The sequence below is a fragment of the Asterias amurensis genome, chromosome 18, assembly GCF_032118995.1.
Source record: "Asterias amurensis chromosome 18, ASM3211899v1".
NCBI classification, from domain to species: Eukaryota; Metazoa; Echinodermata; class Asteroidea; order Forcipulatida; family Asteriidae; genus Asterias; species Asterias amurensis.
The window spans coordinates 9857295-9872105 of NC_092665.1; the positions used below are offsets into that span (position 1 = coordinate 9857295).

Here is a 14811-nt window from a genome sequence, read left to right on the forward strand (position 1 = left end):
CATTCTGGAAGCCGTAAAAACACTTTTGTCAGCGGGTACCTTGTCCCTTGATGCTCAAGTAATGGCTTATTGGTGTACCAGTGCAGCAGTGCGCACAGCAAAGCTATGATATTATTATTTTTCCTTTCATTTGCACAATAAACTATTCGCTCTACAAGTGCATCTCGAAACGGTTTTATGAATAATTTATTTCCTTGACGTAGTGTTAGTTTTGAAGCAACTTCCCCTAGTAAGAGTGATGTGGAGGAACTCGTTTTAGAATAAATACTGTGGTCTTGTTCTGGTCTTCACTTGTGAGATAGTTTCGTATTGAGAGTTACAACTATGGTTGCATTCCCTCATTATTCGTCAATACTCCTGATTCTACTGGTGAGTGTGACGATATGTTGCACGCAGGAGCTCAGTGGACATGTGTGCCCTTATTAGTGAGTATTAATCACTTCGAGATAGTTGTAATGCTTGTTAAATCATTGCTTTTACTGATTTCCTCATGTTGACATTGTCGATTAATGCATGTATGCAGGATCATTGTTCAAGCTTATTGAGTATAGGTTTTCTCGGTCAAATTCAGCAAATGTGTAGCCAATTTCATTTTTATGCGTTCGAATTAAAACTGTTTTGCCGGAACAGTTGCCTAGTACAGTTTATCTGTTTATTCGCATTTCTTTGGTCGTACTCATTTGAATTCTCATTTTAGCGAAATCACCATTTTAAGCAGCATTAAATTTCGCGCGAAATAGAATGGTTTGAAGGTGAAATTGGCTTTCCTTTTGCCGAAATTGACCGAGAAAACCTTATATCATTATCTTCAAATTGTTTAACAGTTTAATGTAAATCTGTACACTGTGCAACAAGTACCTATTAAACCATTTTACTCCGTGAACCCTCCATTTTGATTTCATTCAAGTATTTTTATGTTTTGCCTGTCAGTTGGGAAAGGTTGTTGGACAGGTGCAAACAGGGTAATTGGGGAAAATAAATATTGGGAAAATTGGACGAGGCAAAAAAAAAGGGGGAGGGGAGTTGCTGGCAGCAAAGGACGAAGTAGCCGGCGAAATAGACTGATTGCGCTCCGTGCTAACGTACTATAGTGGGTATTGGATATAAACAAACACGGCGTACTGCATATAAACGTGCGTTAAAAAAGACATGATTACTGTTACAATTTTCGGCTAAAAAGGGACTTAATTCTCAAAATCACTGACGAATATTCCGGAGTTTGTAAAATGAGACCTTACCGGTGGCTGAACAATGCCAGTAATGGGTAAACACAGTTCTACCAACTAGGACATTTCAAGAGAATTTTCACACGATGTCATGTGTTTGTGCAAGGAAAGTGTGGTTTTTCATTGCCCTCATTGTAATGATTTTGATGCCAACATTTTCAATGAAAATCTCATTAAGAAGCTGCAAATCCCTTTATTTTCACCCTCAAAATATTTGATAAGAAGGGGTAGCTGTCAGCTATGAGTAGGACAACTTTGCAATTTCTCTCGTCATTGCCCAACTTAAAGGATCACGTTGCCTTGGATCGGACGAGTTGGTCTTTGAAAAGTGTTTGTAACCGTTTGCTATAAAATGCATATGGTTAGAAAGAAGGTTTAAAAGTAGAATACAATGATCCACACAGATTTGCCTCGAAATTGCGTGGTTTTCCTTTTACTTTGCGAACTAACATGGTCAGCCATTTATGGGAGTCCCATAAATGGCCGACCGTGTTAGTCGACGAGGTAAAAGGAAAACCACTCAATTTGGAGTGATACTTGTGTGGATCATTATATTCTACTTTTAAAATATCTTTCTAATCATATGCATTTTATAACAACCGGTTACAAACGCTTTTCAAAGACCAATTCGGCCGATCCAAGGCAACGTGATCCTTTAACGCCGTGCATAACGCAAAATCCACGGCATAACGCAAAAGAAACCTCTTTTGTAGTAAAATACTGGGAACATCAAACAGCAAATGTGATTTAAATCCATGTCACAATATTCAATTTTATAAAAGGGCTCCGTTTATAGTTTTAATTTTTATTTATTGAAAATACAGCCAATTTTGGTCCATCGGCACGAGTCTTCCCATGTCTTTACTGTGTAGCTGTGTTTTTCTATACCCAGTATAGGCCACGTGATCACATGTAAACATTGGTAGCGCAATCGGTCTATTGCCGGCAGCCGGCCGGTGCTTCTCGACAACACTGTGTGTGAAAGTTCTGATTGTTGTGTTTTATCAACTTAAACATACACAAAGTTCTATCGTGTATAAAGAGATTTCTGACCACTCCCCCCCCCCCCCCTTTCCGTCCATCGCCTGAAATAACTTGTGAACTATACATCTACTATTTTCAGACTTCCTTGTTTATTTTGTCACTTATTTTCATAATCTTCTAAAGTGTAACGGGAGTAGAAACTACTCAAATGTTTAGAACAACAATTTCGCATGACTGTGCAGGCGGACAACTTGAATGTGAAGTTATAAAGTGAGTCGTACTTTTTGCTTTGTAAATATAACTTATTACATATCGTCGTTTTGCATGATGTTAAATTTAACTCATCAGTAGTGTTTTAGTTTTCTTCTTTACTAAGATAGAGAAATTTGATTTTCTTGACATATAGGTCTACCCTTCAGTATCGTCAGCTTCTGATAAAGAAAAAACGATGTTGTAATGGTTGGATTCAAACCGGGAACAACTGCTCACTCCGTAAGTAATTTTACCCACATGCTCCAATAAAATTTGCACCTAATTCAGTCTACCCGCAACCCATGCGTTATAATGAGCTTTTGTCAGGTTTTATCTGTAGGGTTTGGTGTGTTTTTTTATGCGTGACCTCGGTTTGAATATATAATTAGTCCGAAGGGCTTCTGAAATTCAGTCTTTTTCGGCCTTATCTAAAAAATATTTACAGAAATAATGTAGCAGTACATTGAAATAATTTTTGTATGGAAAAAATCAGTGCAACTCAAATTTTAAAAAGAGAAATTTGTACGTAAAAAATGGCTTCAAAAAGAAAGAAAACAAGTCACAAAAACACGACAGATTGTCTCGTTAATGAATGTCAGAAACAGTCCAAAAATAGTATACATGGATAGATTATTTAATATTGTTGTTTCAAGTCAAGTTTGTTGCTTGATATAAAACAAAACCAAGTAACGATCGCTGTCACATACTTTTTTTTATATTTTGAGGCCAATTCTTGTAGCTTCAAACAATTCATTACACTTAGACAGTCTGGTGGGTTGCGGATTGGATTACTACCGGAGATCAGTAATATTCTTGCAATATATTACGATTTCGCGGATTGGATTTCTTCCGGAGCTCGATTTCTAAGGGGTTCTTTCAGATGTAAAATCCAGTTTGCTTTTATTGGTTGCATTTGTGTAAAAATGACCATAACATGGATTTAAGATCATTATGTGTATTCAAATAGAATAAATGGCTGCTTAAGCCACTCAGTACAAACGAAGTGCCTATATAATACTTCATTTTCGTCTAATTTATTATGACCACAAACAACAAGTATTGCGGCACTTCGTTTGTACTATGTATTACATTTTTTCTTTGTTTCTTGTATTAAATTCTTTCTTTGTTTCTTGTATCTAAAAAATATTTACAGAAATAATGTAGCAGTACATTGAAATAATTTTTGTATGGAAAAAATCAGTGCAACTCAAATTTTAAAAAGAGAAATTTGTACGTAAAAAATGGCTTCAAAAAGAAAGAAAACAAGTCACAAAAACACGACAGATTGTCCCGTTAATGAATGTCAGAAACAGTCCAAAAATAGTATACATGGATAGATTATTTAATATTGTTGTTTCAAGTCAAGTTTGTTGCTTGATATAAAACAAAACCAAGTAACGATCGCTGTCACATACTTTTTTTTATATTTTGAGGCCAATTCTTGTAGCTTCAAACAATTCATTACACTTAGACAGTCTGGTGGGTTGCGGATTGGATTACTACCGGAGATCAGTAATATTCTTGCAATATATTACGATTTCGCGGATTGGATTTCTTCCGGAGCTCGATTTCTAAGGGGTTCTTTCAGATGTAAAATCCAGTTTGCTTTTATTGGTTGCATTTGTGTAAAAATGACCACAACATGGATTTAAGATCATTATGTGTATTCAAATAGAATAAATGGCTGCTTAAGCCACTCAGTACAAACGAAGTGCCTATATAATACTTCATTTTCGTCTAATTTATTATGACCACAAACAACAAGTATTGCGGCACTTCGTTTGTACTATGTATTACATTTTTTCTTTGTTTCTTGTAGTTTTTTGTTGGATTTGTTTTCAGCGTGCACAGATAACACTTTTGGATTAAATTGCTCAGAAACTTGCAATTGTACATCTGACAATACCTTCTGTAGCACAGTCAGAGGTTGTACATGTGAGGCTGGCTGGAAAGAACCAAACTGCAGTTCACCATGTGATCATGGCTCTTATGGATATGCCTGCAAGAGGAATTGCACCTGTCTAAACGATGCGCTTTGTGATCCTGTAAGTGGGTCGTGTAACTGCACTCCTGGTTGGATAGGGTCATACTGCAACGTCACATGTCCAGCTGGTCGCTATGGTAATGACTGTCGTGAGAATTGTAGTTGTCTAGAAGGAGCTGTATGTGATCCAGTTAATGGAAGTTGTTCTTGTCAGCCCGATAGGATCGGTCCTAACTGCACTCTCCTTGAAGAGTCTACAACTCATCAAAAGAAAGTCTTGCAAGAAAGTTACACTCCTGAAAGGGACAGCACTGGTAAGTTGTTGTCATTAATACACCCATTGGCCCACGTTGCGGGTAGCCCCATGATAATGTCAATAATTTTCTCTGGTTCTGGATTCACTCCGATCATGTGCCCGGGATTTCATGTACATGTATGGTCTATGGCCCTGTACGTTGGCCACCTCGGCAATGTTTATCAATATTAATGTCAATATAGCTTATTCTGTCGCTCAAATGATAATACGTGCAGCGGTTACTCGTTAAAGTGTCATTTTACGAAGACAGCAACGTTCGAAACTCGCTTATTATTTCAATATCCTAAAACGAGCCAAGTTTAAAGTCACCTGGAAATAGAATTTTTTTCTTTCAAACATAAGAGTATATGCTTACGAACATTAACACAATTTGTTTAGTAATTGTTTGTCACGATTTATATGTTTAAAAAATATATAAAGTTTTTTTTGGGGCTGACTCCGCCTACCCCTTTTGTGACGTCAATCGAGGCAGACTTTGCCTGCAATGCGTATAGTAAACACACGTGCAAAGTACATGTACGTCCAAGTCGTGAGTTGGTACATTTCAAAAAGTGTTTTTTTCTGCATTCAGCAGCAATACACCTGGTCGGCATTGCCGGAAAAAAAACAAAAAAAAACGACTTGGTCCGACATGTACTTTGCAATTGTGTTTTCTCTACGCATTACAGGCAAAGTCTTTGTTGAATAAACGGGGTAGTATAACTCCACATCAAAAGAAAAAAACAGAACTGATTTTTTAAAACCTTAGTTAACTGTTTATTCACATTCCACTCATCAAAACACATATATTAGTGACAAAAGCTTTATTTTGAAAAAATACCACTTCCAGGTGACTTTAAAGTGAAGAATGTGTGAAGAACCGAAATGCCAAGAATCAAATGGGGTCCGATCAACCCTCTTAGGGGCGGATCCCAGCATTTTGTAGAAAAGTTGTTTCGGGCATGTCTGTGTTTTGTTTCACATACTCATATACCCCCCCCGCCCTTTCCCCAACTCCCTTACATATGATTCGATGAGACCTCTTCTAGCCAGCCCACCTCAAATGCTCTGAGTTGCGGAGGGTCGTGGGTATTAATCCTAAGATGCTTTGCAGATTTTGTGTTCACTACAAGACTCGGAAAGACACATAGAGAGTGTGGGTTCGATTCCTGGTCATGACATTCGCGCCGTTGAGCTAGACACTTACTTGCCTTTCAAAAGGTTTGGAAGGTAGTGCCTTCTGCTCTACTAGCCTGGGGCCGTATTCACGAAGCCCTCGTAAATTGGTCACTTACGTGGCTCTAAGTAAGACTTAAGTAAGACTTTAGTAAGCCCTTACGTGTTATTCATGAAGCATTCTTACCGCTTAACGTGTTACTTACTAAACCTTTCGTAACGCCTTCTTAAGCGGGAACGCACTTGAGCTGAACAGTCATGGATTTATTATGTAATCTACTGGAGCGTGACCTCATGGTCCAAAACGAATATTTATACAGTGACTGGACTGGCTACCGTCATTTAGAAGATATTTGTCACCCTGCCAGACTAAAGCAAGGAGGAAGACCGTTGTCCCGCAACGCGAGGGGGAGGCAAAGGGGAATCATTGGAAGGCGAAGTTTCTCGCCTGCTAAGACAGTGAAGTTAGTTGACCTTCTTGCATTGAATTGGTGCCTAACAACAAATTTCCAGATGTTGTAACGCTGAAGAGAAAGGCCGACACCTGGGCAAAATTTTCGCGGAGAATCAACTGTTGTGGAAAAGTCCTCAGAACTACCAAAGTGGTTCATCACAAATGGGATGACATTCAGAGATTTCGCAAGCTTTCACACGACTCAAACATACAATGAGAGTACAAAATGTAGTTGGTTACCCCTAAACTAAAAATAAAAAATAAATAAATAAACGAAGTAAATAAAGTAAACGAAGTAAATAAATAAAAAACGAATACATAATGATGAAATAAAATAACACAAATCAAGAAGAATTTATTAAAAATTGATAAAAAATACGTTGGTAACTTCTCACAAATTTCGCAATGTTTGAGAAAATTTCGCAAGGATTGTAGAACATATTAAAAGTTGTTGTTATTGACATAAAGGTCAATTCGCCAGAAATGTTGGCCAGGAATGTTGAAAAAAGGGCTTTAAAAAACGCTACGAAGCCGAAAACACCCCACGTAGCACTAGTAAGGACTTACCCACTCGATTGAAGTTACGAGTGCTTCGTGAATATGACGCAACTCGCTAAGAACGAACTAGTAACACGTAAGTGCTTACTAAGGCCTAAGAAGGCTTCATGAATAAGCCCCCTAGTGCTACGTGGGGTGTTTTCGGCTTTGTCGCGTTTTCTATTGCTACTCTCACACTAGGGAAAATATGCTAGCGAATGGGCTTACGAATGGAATTATTTGACAATCGCTCAAACTTCGTAACATTCGCCGTGTTTCGTAAGCGTTGGTAACAATTTCGGAACGTTTACTAGTCATCTTCCACCTCTTTTCGAAGATCACTCAACCAAAATGTGGCGAATGTTCTTGCGATTATGAATAAATTCTTGCGAATAAAAATGTTTACATTCGCGGTGAATTCGCCAAACAATTGCGATTGGAAGGTGAATATTTTCATCTTGGTCACCCATCGGTCGTCCCTCGACCTCTCCTTAAAGGAACACGTTGCCTTGGATCGGTCGAGTTGGTCTTTGAAAAGCGTTTGTTATAAAATGTATATAGGTAGAAAGATGCTGTAAAAGTAGAATACAATGATCCACACAAACATGCCTCGAAATTGTACGGTTTTCCTTTTACCTCGTCGACTAACATAGTCGGCCATTTATGGGAGTCAAATTTTTGACTCCCATAAATGGCCGACCGTGTTAGTTCGCACAGTAAAAGGAAAACCACGCAATTTCGAGGCACACTTGTGTGGATCATTGAATTCGACTTTTAAAACATCTTTCCAACCATATGCATTTTATAACAAACGGTTACAAACGCTTTTTTATAGACCAACTCGTGTGATCCAAGGCAACGTGTTCCTTTAACAATATATGACGAATGCTTACCGACGCTTGACAATACTAGCCAATGCCTTATAGGCAACGAACGTTGCGCACGTCGCGACTTAGCTTACCAACAATTTCAAACAAATGAAGCGATTGCTAGCGAATGTTACGAATGCTTGCGAATGCTTACGAAAGGGCTTACAAACGTTAATAATGCACTTAGGAATGTTGCGAATGTCTTACCATCGTTGCCAATGTCTTGCCATTTTCTGACTAATTTCCGAACAATGGATTACGCGGCTGCGATTGCTATAAATACTGGGGCGAATCTCGCTCTGGCCACTTGTTCGTTTGACAAACAGCAACACCACATGTGTAAGAAAGGGGACCCGCAAAGGTTACAAACGCCTTAAGCCCGGTTCATACTTCCTGCGAATGCGAATTTGATGTGAATTTGACGTCACACACTCCTTTCGCAGCGATAAATCGTAACAAATTGGTACGGTCAGGTCAAGAAGTTACCGAGGGCGAACGTGAAAATATTCACTTATCAATTCGCAAACTTTGGGCGAATTTACAGCGAATTTCAAATATCCATGGGCTTTATTCATGAAGCCTTCTTAGGCCTTAGTAAGCACTTACGTGTTACTAGTTCGTTCTTAGCGAGTTGCGTCATATTCACGAAGCACTCTTAACTTCAATCGAGTGGGTAAGTCCTTACTAGTGCTACGTGGGGTGTTTTTGGCTTCGTAGCGTTTTCTTAAGCCCTTTTTTCAACATTCCTGGCCAACATTTCCTGGCGAATTGACCTTTATGTCAATAACAACAACTTTTAATATGTTCTACAATCCTTGCGAAATTTTCTCAAACATTGCGAAATTTGTGAGAAGTTACCAACCTATTTTCTATCAATTTTTAATAAAATAATTCTTCTTGATTTGTGTTATTTTATTTCATCATTATGTATTTGTTCATTTATTTATTTACTTCGTTTACTTTATTTACTTCGTTTATTTATTTATTTTTTTTTTTTTTTAGTTTAGGGGTAACCAACTATATTTTGTACTCTCATTGTATGTTTGAGTCGTGTGAAAGCTTGCGAAATCTCTGAATGTCATCCCATTTGTGATGACCCACTTTGGTAGTTCTGAGGACTTTTCCACAACAGTTGATTCTCCGCGAAAATTTTGCCCGGCAAAATTTTCGCAGAGAATCAACTGTTGTCGGCCTTTCTCTTCAGCGTTACAACATCTGGAAATTTGTTGTCAAGCACCTAAACATTCAATGCAACAAGGTCAACTAATCTCGCCTTCCAATGATTCCCCTTTGCCTCCTCCTCGCGTTGCGGGACAAACGGTCTTCCTCCTTGCTTTAGTCTGGCTCTCCATGTTGAAAGGGCGACAAATATCTTCTAAATGACTGCTGTAGCCAGTCAGTGGGTAATTATCTGCACACACTCGTCCTGGGAAAAAAACCGTCACACACCGGGGTCGACCCAGGGAAGCTAAACGAACATTGTTCTGGACAATGAGATCACGCTCCAGTGAATTACATAACAACCATGACTGTTCAGCTCAAGCGCGTTCCCGCTTTAGAAGGCGTTACGAGAGGCTTAGTAAGTAATGAGGTAGTAAAGCGATAGTGGGTATGTTCAGACAGCGTACTAACTTAGACCCGAACCGGTCTAACTTTTACGAGCAGCGGGGGGTGGTCGTAAAAATAAAAACCAATTGCGTTCAGACAGCACAGAGTTAAACCCGATCCGGTTTATCTTCGGTTTTAAGAGGTCAAAGTAGACGCGACCCCGTTGATCTAACATCCGGTTTTATTCATCAGATTCACGCACCGAGTATGCCGAGATACCGAGTGCCCATGCCCTGGATGATCATCAGAGCATAATTTGATACAAATGGCTCAATCGAACGCGGTAACAGTTTTACCGTTGGGAGGATATGGGCACTTAAAACAAACATGAACACGACTCGAAATTATTTTTTAACCAAACAAAATATTGATACAAACCGCCGAGAAAACTCACCAAAATATTGTCCATATTCCATGAAACAGAACACGTTTCATTTTTGTGTTTTGTTTTATACCACTGTTTCCGATTTAATAAATACTTTTAGTTTGTACTTCAATCGATTGGAAGTTGCGATCTCTCAAAATAGCTGGTGCCGCGATTTTTATTCCGATTCGTTCATAAACACAACTACACACGTGCAAGTTGCGTCAATACATGTACTTTGCAGTATTTTCCCAACAACGTGGTGATATTGCTGGCGTAGGGAATTTCCCCTACACACAGCCTCGCGCCCACTGCAGTTCATTCTCCTAGATTGAAAGTACAGCACGCTAGTAACGGTGACGGCAATAGAAAGGCACATCCACGGGATCGGTGATGGATAACTATGGGATATCAGAGAGTGATCACTATGGGATGGCATTGCTGTACGTGTGAGAAGCATTACAAAATATGCTTCTTCGCTGCGCTCGTAGTATACGCATGAAAAAACAGTTTCAATTTATTGTAGGACACTCAACCAAAAAAACCTGGAAAATATAATTTTGTTTCAGAATTTAATAAATCATGGGCGTGGGCCTGTGTTAAACTGCATACACCGATCGAGAGGGTTTCGCCAACTCGGTAAGCGGCAAGAAAGTAATATAAATACTCGGTGCTTTTCAGCATCAGAGGCAACAGAAACCGTATACAAGCACTCCGGGTCCCGGGCGTGTGCATTGAACCACACAATGGGTCGTCGGTTGTGAGTTAAAACCGGATGTCATTCTGTCCACACGCAGTGTTAAAAGATAAACCCGAACCGGTTTAGACTTAGACCGCCTCGCTGGACGGTTTAAGTTTTGGGGTTTAAACCCGATCCGGTCTAACTTTATTTGCGTTCACACGCACAAAAGTTGAACCCGAACCGGTCTAAGTGGACTTAGACCAACTTTAGTACGGCGTGTGAACGACCTCACAATAAAGTCTTACTTAGTAAGTGACCGATTTACGAGGGCTTCATGAATAAGGCCCCTGGTTCCTAGTGGATAAACCAATGCCGACATCTTTATTGGCTGTGAAGTGGGTCAGTCCATGGTCAGTCAGCCGCCATCCAGCAGTATTGATGTCGATATCAAGGAGGCATTTTGTTATCTGAATAAGTGAGAATGGCTCTCCTTGGGGGGGGGGGAGCTCCTAAACATGATTTGACCAAAATGGGAACTGAAAAGACACTTGTTCACTTAGACTTTCATTGGGTTTCATTATATTTTGTTTATTCTTCATTTTCTATTGTATAATGTTTTCATTTTGTGTAGGCGCCTTGATCGGTTTTCTGGAAAAGTGCGCATTATAAATCCATAATATTATTATTATTATTTATTGTCATGTTTGTCTTTACAGGCCGACTCATTGGTATTGTCATACCAGTGGTCGGTGGAGTGTGTATAATAATCGCCATTGTTGGTGGCACATTGTGGCACATCAGTCAAAACTACAGAGGATTCATAAAAGTGTAAGTAAGAAGGAGTTGTTCTTTACAATGTAGTAACTCTCGTACATAAAAATATATACAATTAACATTAATTTTCAAAAAATGTGTGGAAATTAAGTTCATTTTTTTAAGTTAAGAACAAAATAGTTCATTCTAGCAATGGTAATCTTTTAAGGGAACAAGTGATGACCGAATACGGCTTGTTTAAATCTAAACATTGTTCAAGTGTGTGCTATCTTATATGTCTTTAAATGCACTGGACACTGTTGGTAATATTTACTCAAAATAATTGTTAGCATTAAAACTTACTAGGTAACGAGCAATGGAGAGAGGTTGATAGCGTAAAACATTGTGAGAAACGGCTCCCTCTAAAGTAGTTTTTGAGAAAGAGGTAATTACTCACTCATTTAATAAAATACTTCAGCTGAATCCTTTTAAAAAAGACACTGGACGCAATTGGTAATTGTCAAAGACAAGACTTCTCAATTGGTGTATCTCAACATGCATCAAATAACAAACCTGTGAAAATTTGAGCTAATTTGGTTGTCGAAGTTGCGAGATAATAATGAAAGAAAAAAACACCCTTGTCACACGAAGTTGTGTGCTTTCAGATGCTTGATTTCGAGACCACAAAATCTTGTCCTGAGGTCTCGAAATCAAATTTGTAAAAATTACTTCTTTTCTCGAAAACTACGATACTTCAGAGGGATCCGTTTCTCACAATGTTTTAAACTATCAACAGCTCCCCATTACTCGTTAGCAATTGGGGTTTTATGTTAATAACTATTTTGAGTGATTACCAATAGTGTCCACTGCCTTTAAGAACCCGAAAACTTGCTTTCACTATTCTCTTGCAACTAGCTGAGCCCAAATGTTCACAGGTTTGTTATTTTATGCATTGGGGGTATTTGACATAATTGCCAAACGTGCTGATTGCCTTTATGGACTTCCAGATTGCTGTTTCCCGTTTGGGGTAAAAATGATGGACCAAATTATCCCAATCCATGTGACTGACTTTGGTTCCGGCTGAGGTGTTGTTTGTCAGTTTGAAGTTCGGTACCAAAAGCATCGAAGTCTTGCTTTCGAAAGGACGATACGCAGGGTTCTACCAATCAAGAAACTCACTGTTGACTGCAAAACATTATGTTGTATAATTATAATAAAAAGTTATCTCTTTGTGTTCAAATAATTTGTTTTAGAAGACGTACTTCATTTCCATGTAGGCCGATTGGACAAAATGGAAATGTAGTTTCTGGAGGTCACGGAGACAGTGACAATGTACTTCCAATCAGATTTACAGGTAAACAACAACAACAACAATAATAACAACAACAACAACAACAACAACAACAACAACAACAACACAACAACAACACAATCAAACAACACATTTTTGTGTGAAACAGTCAAGCCAGAAAAAAAATTCAAAATCGTAAGAAATATTTTCAGCACGGGATCGTATAGTACACAAGTCTATTAAACAAAGATGTTAAATTTAAAAAAAATGTGTTTCCTGTTGTATCTTGACATTTTATAACAGTAACACTTATCAGTATGTAAAGCATTTATCAATATTGTAGCATTTTGAAATTTAAAACAAGTGAGTTTTTAAAAGGTGATTTCCTCCATGTCCGTTTATTCCAATTTTTTTTTTTTAAATAAAGGTCACAATGAACCTCGGACTGCCGAAGAAATCGCTCAAGTGTTATCGCAACACTCACTGGGGCATGCCCCCGAGCAGGCCCCTGAGCAGGCAACAGATGGGCTGAATGAAAACTCTGGATTGGCGGCTTACCAAGAAATCTCAACCGATGTTTTGAACGAGGGGCTCCCATCGGAGGCCCAGTCCCGACCCGGTACTTCGCGCCGGAACAAAAGCGACAGACTACCGGCTTCAATTCCAGCTGAGAGGTGTTCTTGGAGTAAAGACGAAAATGCATATTCTGAGCTGGGAAACTTCTCAATTCAGACAGGGAAAAAAGGTAAAGTGGTTTTCACTGCGATCAAAGGTATAGTTGTTTAGTACATTCAGACTCAAGCTCTGGTTGCTATTGTCATCAGGGTGCGGGTTTAAATCCCGTTTGTGACAATTGTGTCCTCGGGCAAGATTCTTACAGGCACTCGACACGTTTGGTAAATGTCAAACACCAGTCTTCTCACTAGGTGTATCCCAACAAAATATGCATAAAATAACAAATCTGTGAAAACTTGTACTCAATATTGGTCATCGATTTGCAAAAGAATAATGAAAGAAAGACACCCGTTTTGCCAAAATGTGTGTGCTTTCAGATGCTTTATAAAAGGCCTCCATGAGGAATTGCCTCTTTCTCAAAAACTACGTTACTTTTTTAGAGGGAGCCGTTTTTCACAATGTTTTGAACTATCAAGATCTCTTTTTTGCTACGTGCCTTTAACTATACTTTTTGGACACGAGGTTTTAAAATCAATTGCACATGTGAGGGCATATAGATGCTTCTTATGATTGAATTAGCATATTGGGCAGCACAGGTTGAATACTCCAAAAGGAGCTGAGATGGTGTCAGGAATTAAATAAATGACCAAGTGACTGCAGGGGGAAAACAATGCTGAAGCGATGAGCGTCACTAATTGACGAATTTTAGCACTTGTTAAAGAAGCCACAAGAACTGTAATTAAACAGTATGCGTAATTATTTGTTGAGGAGTATGAGTATAAGGCCTAAATGTAACAATGTGTTATCACGATCTTATCAAACATTTGTGCTCCAAATATTTGTTGTTAACCTTCTTCTTTTTTCCCCTTCTTTTTTGGGGGCCACTAACTCCCTCCTGGCTTTTTACACACTTAACGTGAATAAATTGTACCCTGAAATATAGTTGTACCTGCGAAGCCCTCCTTTCCTGTGCGGCCTTATGGAAGGAAGGTTGCCCCCTCCACTGATGGTGGCGATTGCTCTAAAGATTCCTTCACATGGAGCAGGGAAAAAGACAAACATAAACCACCTTTGCCGATACGCCAGAACCATACGACGGAGTCTGTTTCGGCATATGCAGTGAACAGCATAGTGGAGCCGACCAGAAGTAGCATCAAGATGTATGCGAAGCCAGCTAACCGGGTTCGCAACACTCCAAAAACGGCGGATGTCAGAAACACCAGCAGAAAGGGTGCAACGACCAAACATATTCGCCGGTTCGGGGAATCGATTGGATCGACGGTGGTGACCGGAGAGACTACCAAAGCAGCGGACACTGCGGAGTTACCTGCAATCAGTTCTTCACAAGGTGAGCCAGTCTACTTCATTGTCCATCCTGAACCTTCATCTGAAGCTTCATCAGATAATGGTCGTGATGAATAGTCAATGCCTCGAAGCTCAGGCCAACCCCCCCCCCCCTCCACCAACACACACATCCTCACCCGCAAGTGTGATCGACCCCCCCCCCCCCCTCCCCCAATGGTAATTACTGTTTCTGGGACGTACACAAAGGTTGCTTGGATTTTTATTCTAAGTATTGTTACGTCATTTCAATTTGGTATTGGTAATTACTCAAAATAATTATCAGCATAAAACCTCACTTGGTAACGAGTAATGGGGGG

The 14811-nt window shown here is 39.3% G+C and overlaps 1 protein-coding gene across 1 annotated transcript; it reads left to right on the top strand.

Moving 5' to 3' along the window:
* Nucleotide 1: 1 nt before the first annotated feature.
* LOC139950415 (uncharacterized) lies at nt 2-14599 on the top strand. Its single transcript, XM_071949087.1, has 8 exons — nt 2-425; nt 2394-2480; nt 2617-2702; nt 4305-4760; nt 11148-11259; nt 12438-12538; nt 12903-13220; nt 14094-14599. The coding sequence occupies exons 1-8, from the start codon at nt 325-327 to the stop codon at nt 14570-14572; spliced, it is 1740 nt and encodes a 579-aa protein (XP_071805188.1). The 5' UTR covers nt 2-324; the 3' UTR covers nt 14573-14599.
* Nucleotides 14600-14811: the final 212 nt, after the last annotated feature.

What these genes read in the sequence shown, in the direction of transcription:
- LOC139950415 (XM_071949087.1), top strand. Translation starts at nt 325, where the DNA reads ATGGTTGCATTCCCTCATTATTCGTCAATACTCCTGATTCTACTGGTG. An exon ending in TACAGAGGATTCATAAAAGT is followed by an intron (nt 11,260 to 12,437) that starts GTAAGTAAGAAG and finishes AATTTGTTTTAG; the next exon opens with AAGACGTACTTCATTTCCAT. An exon ending in ACTTCCAATCAGATTTACAG is followed by an intron (nt 12,539 to 12,902) that starts GTAAACAACAAC and finishes TTTTAAATAAAG; the next exon opens with GTCACAATGAACCTCGGACT.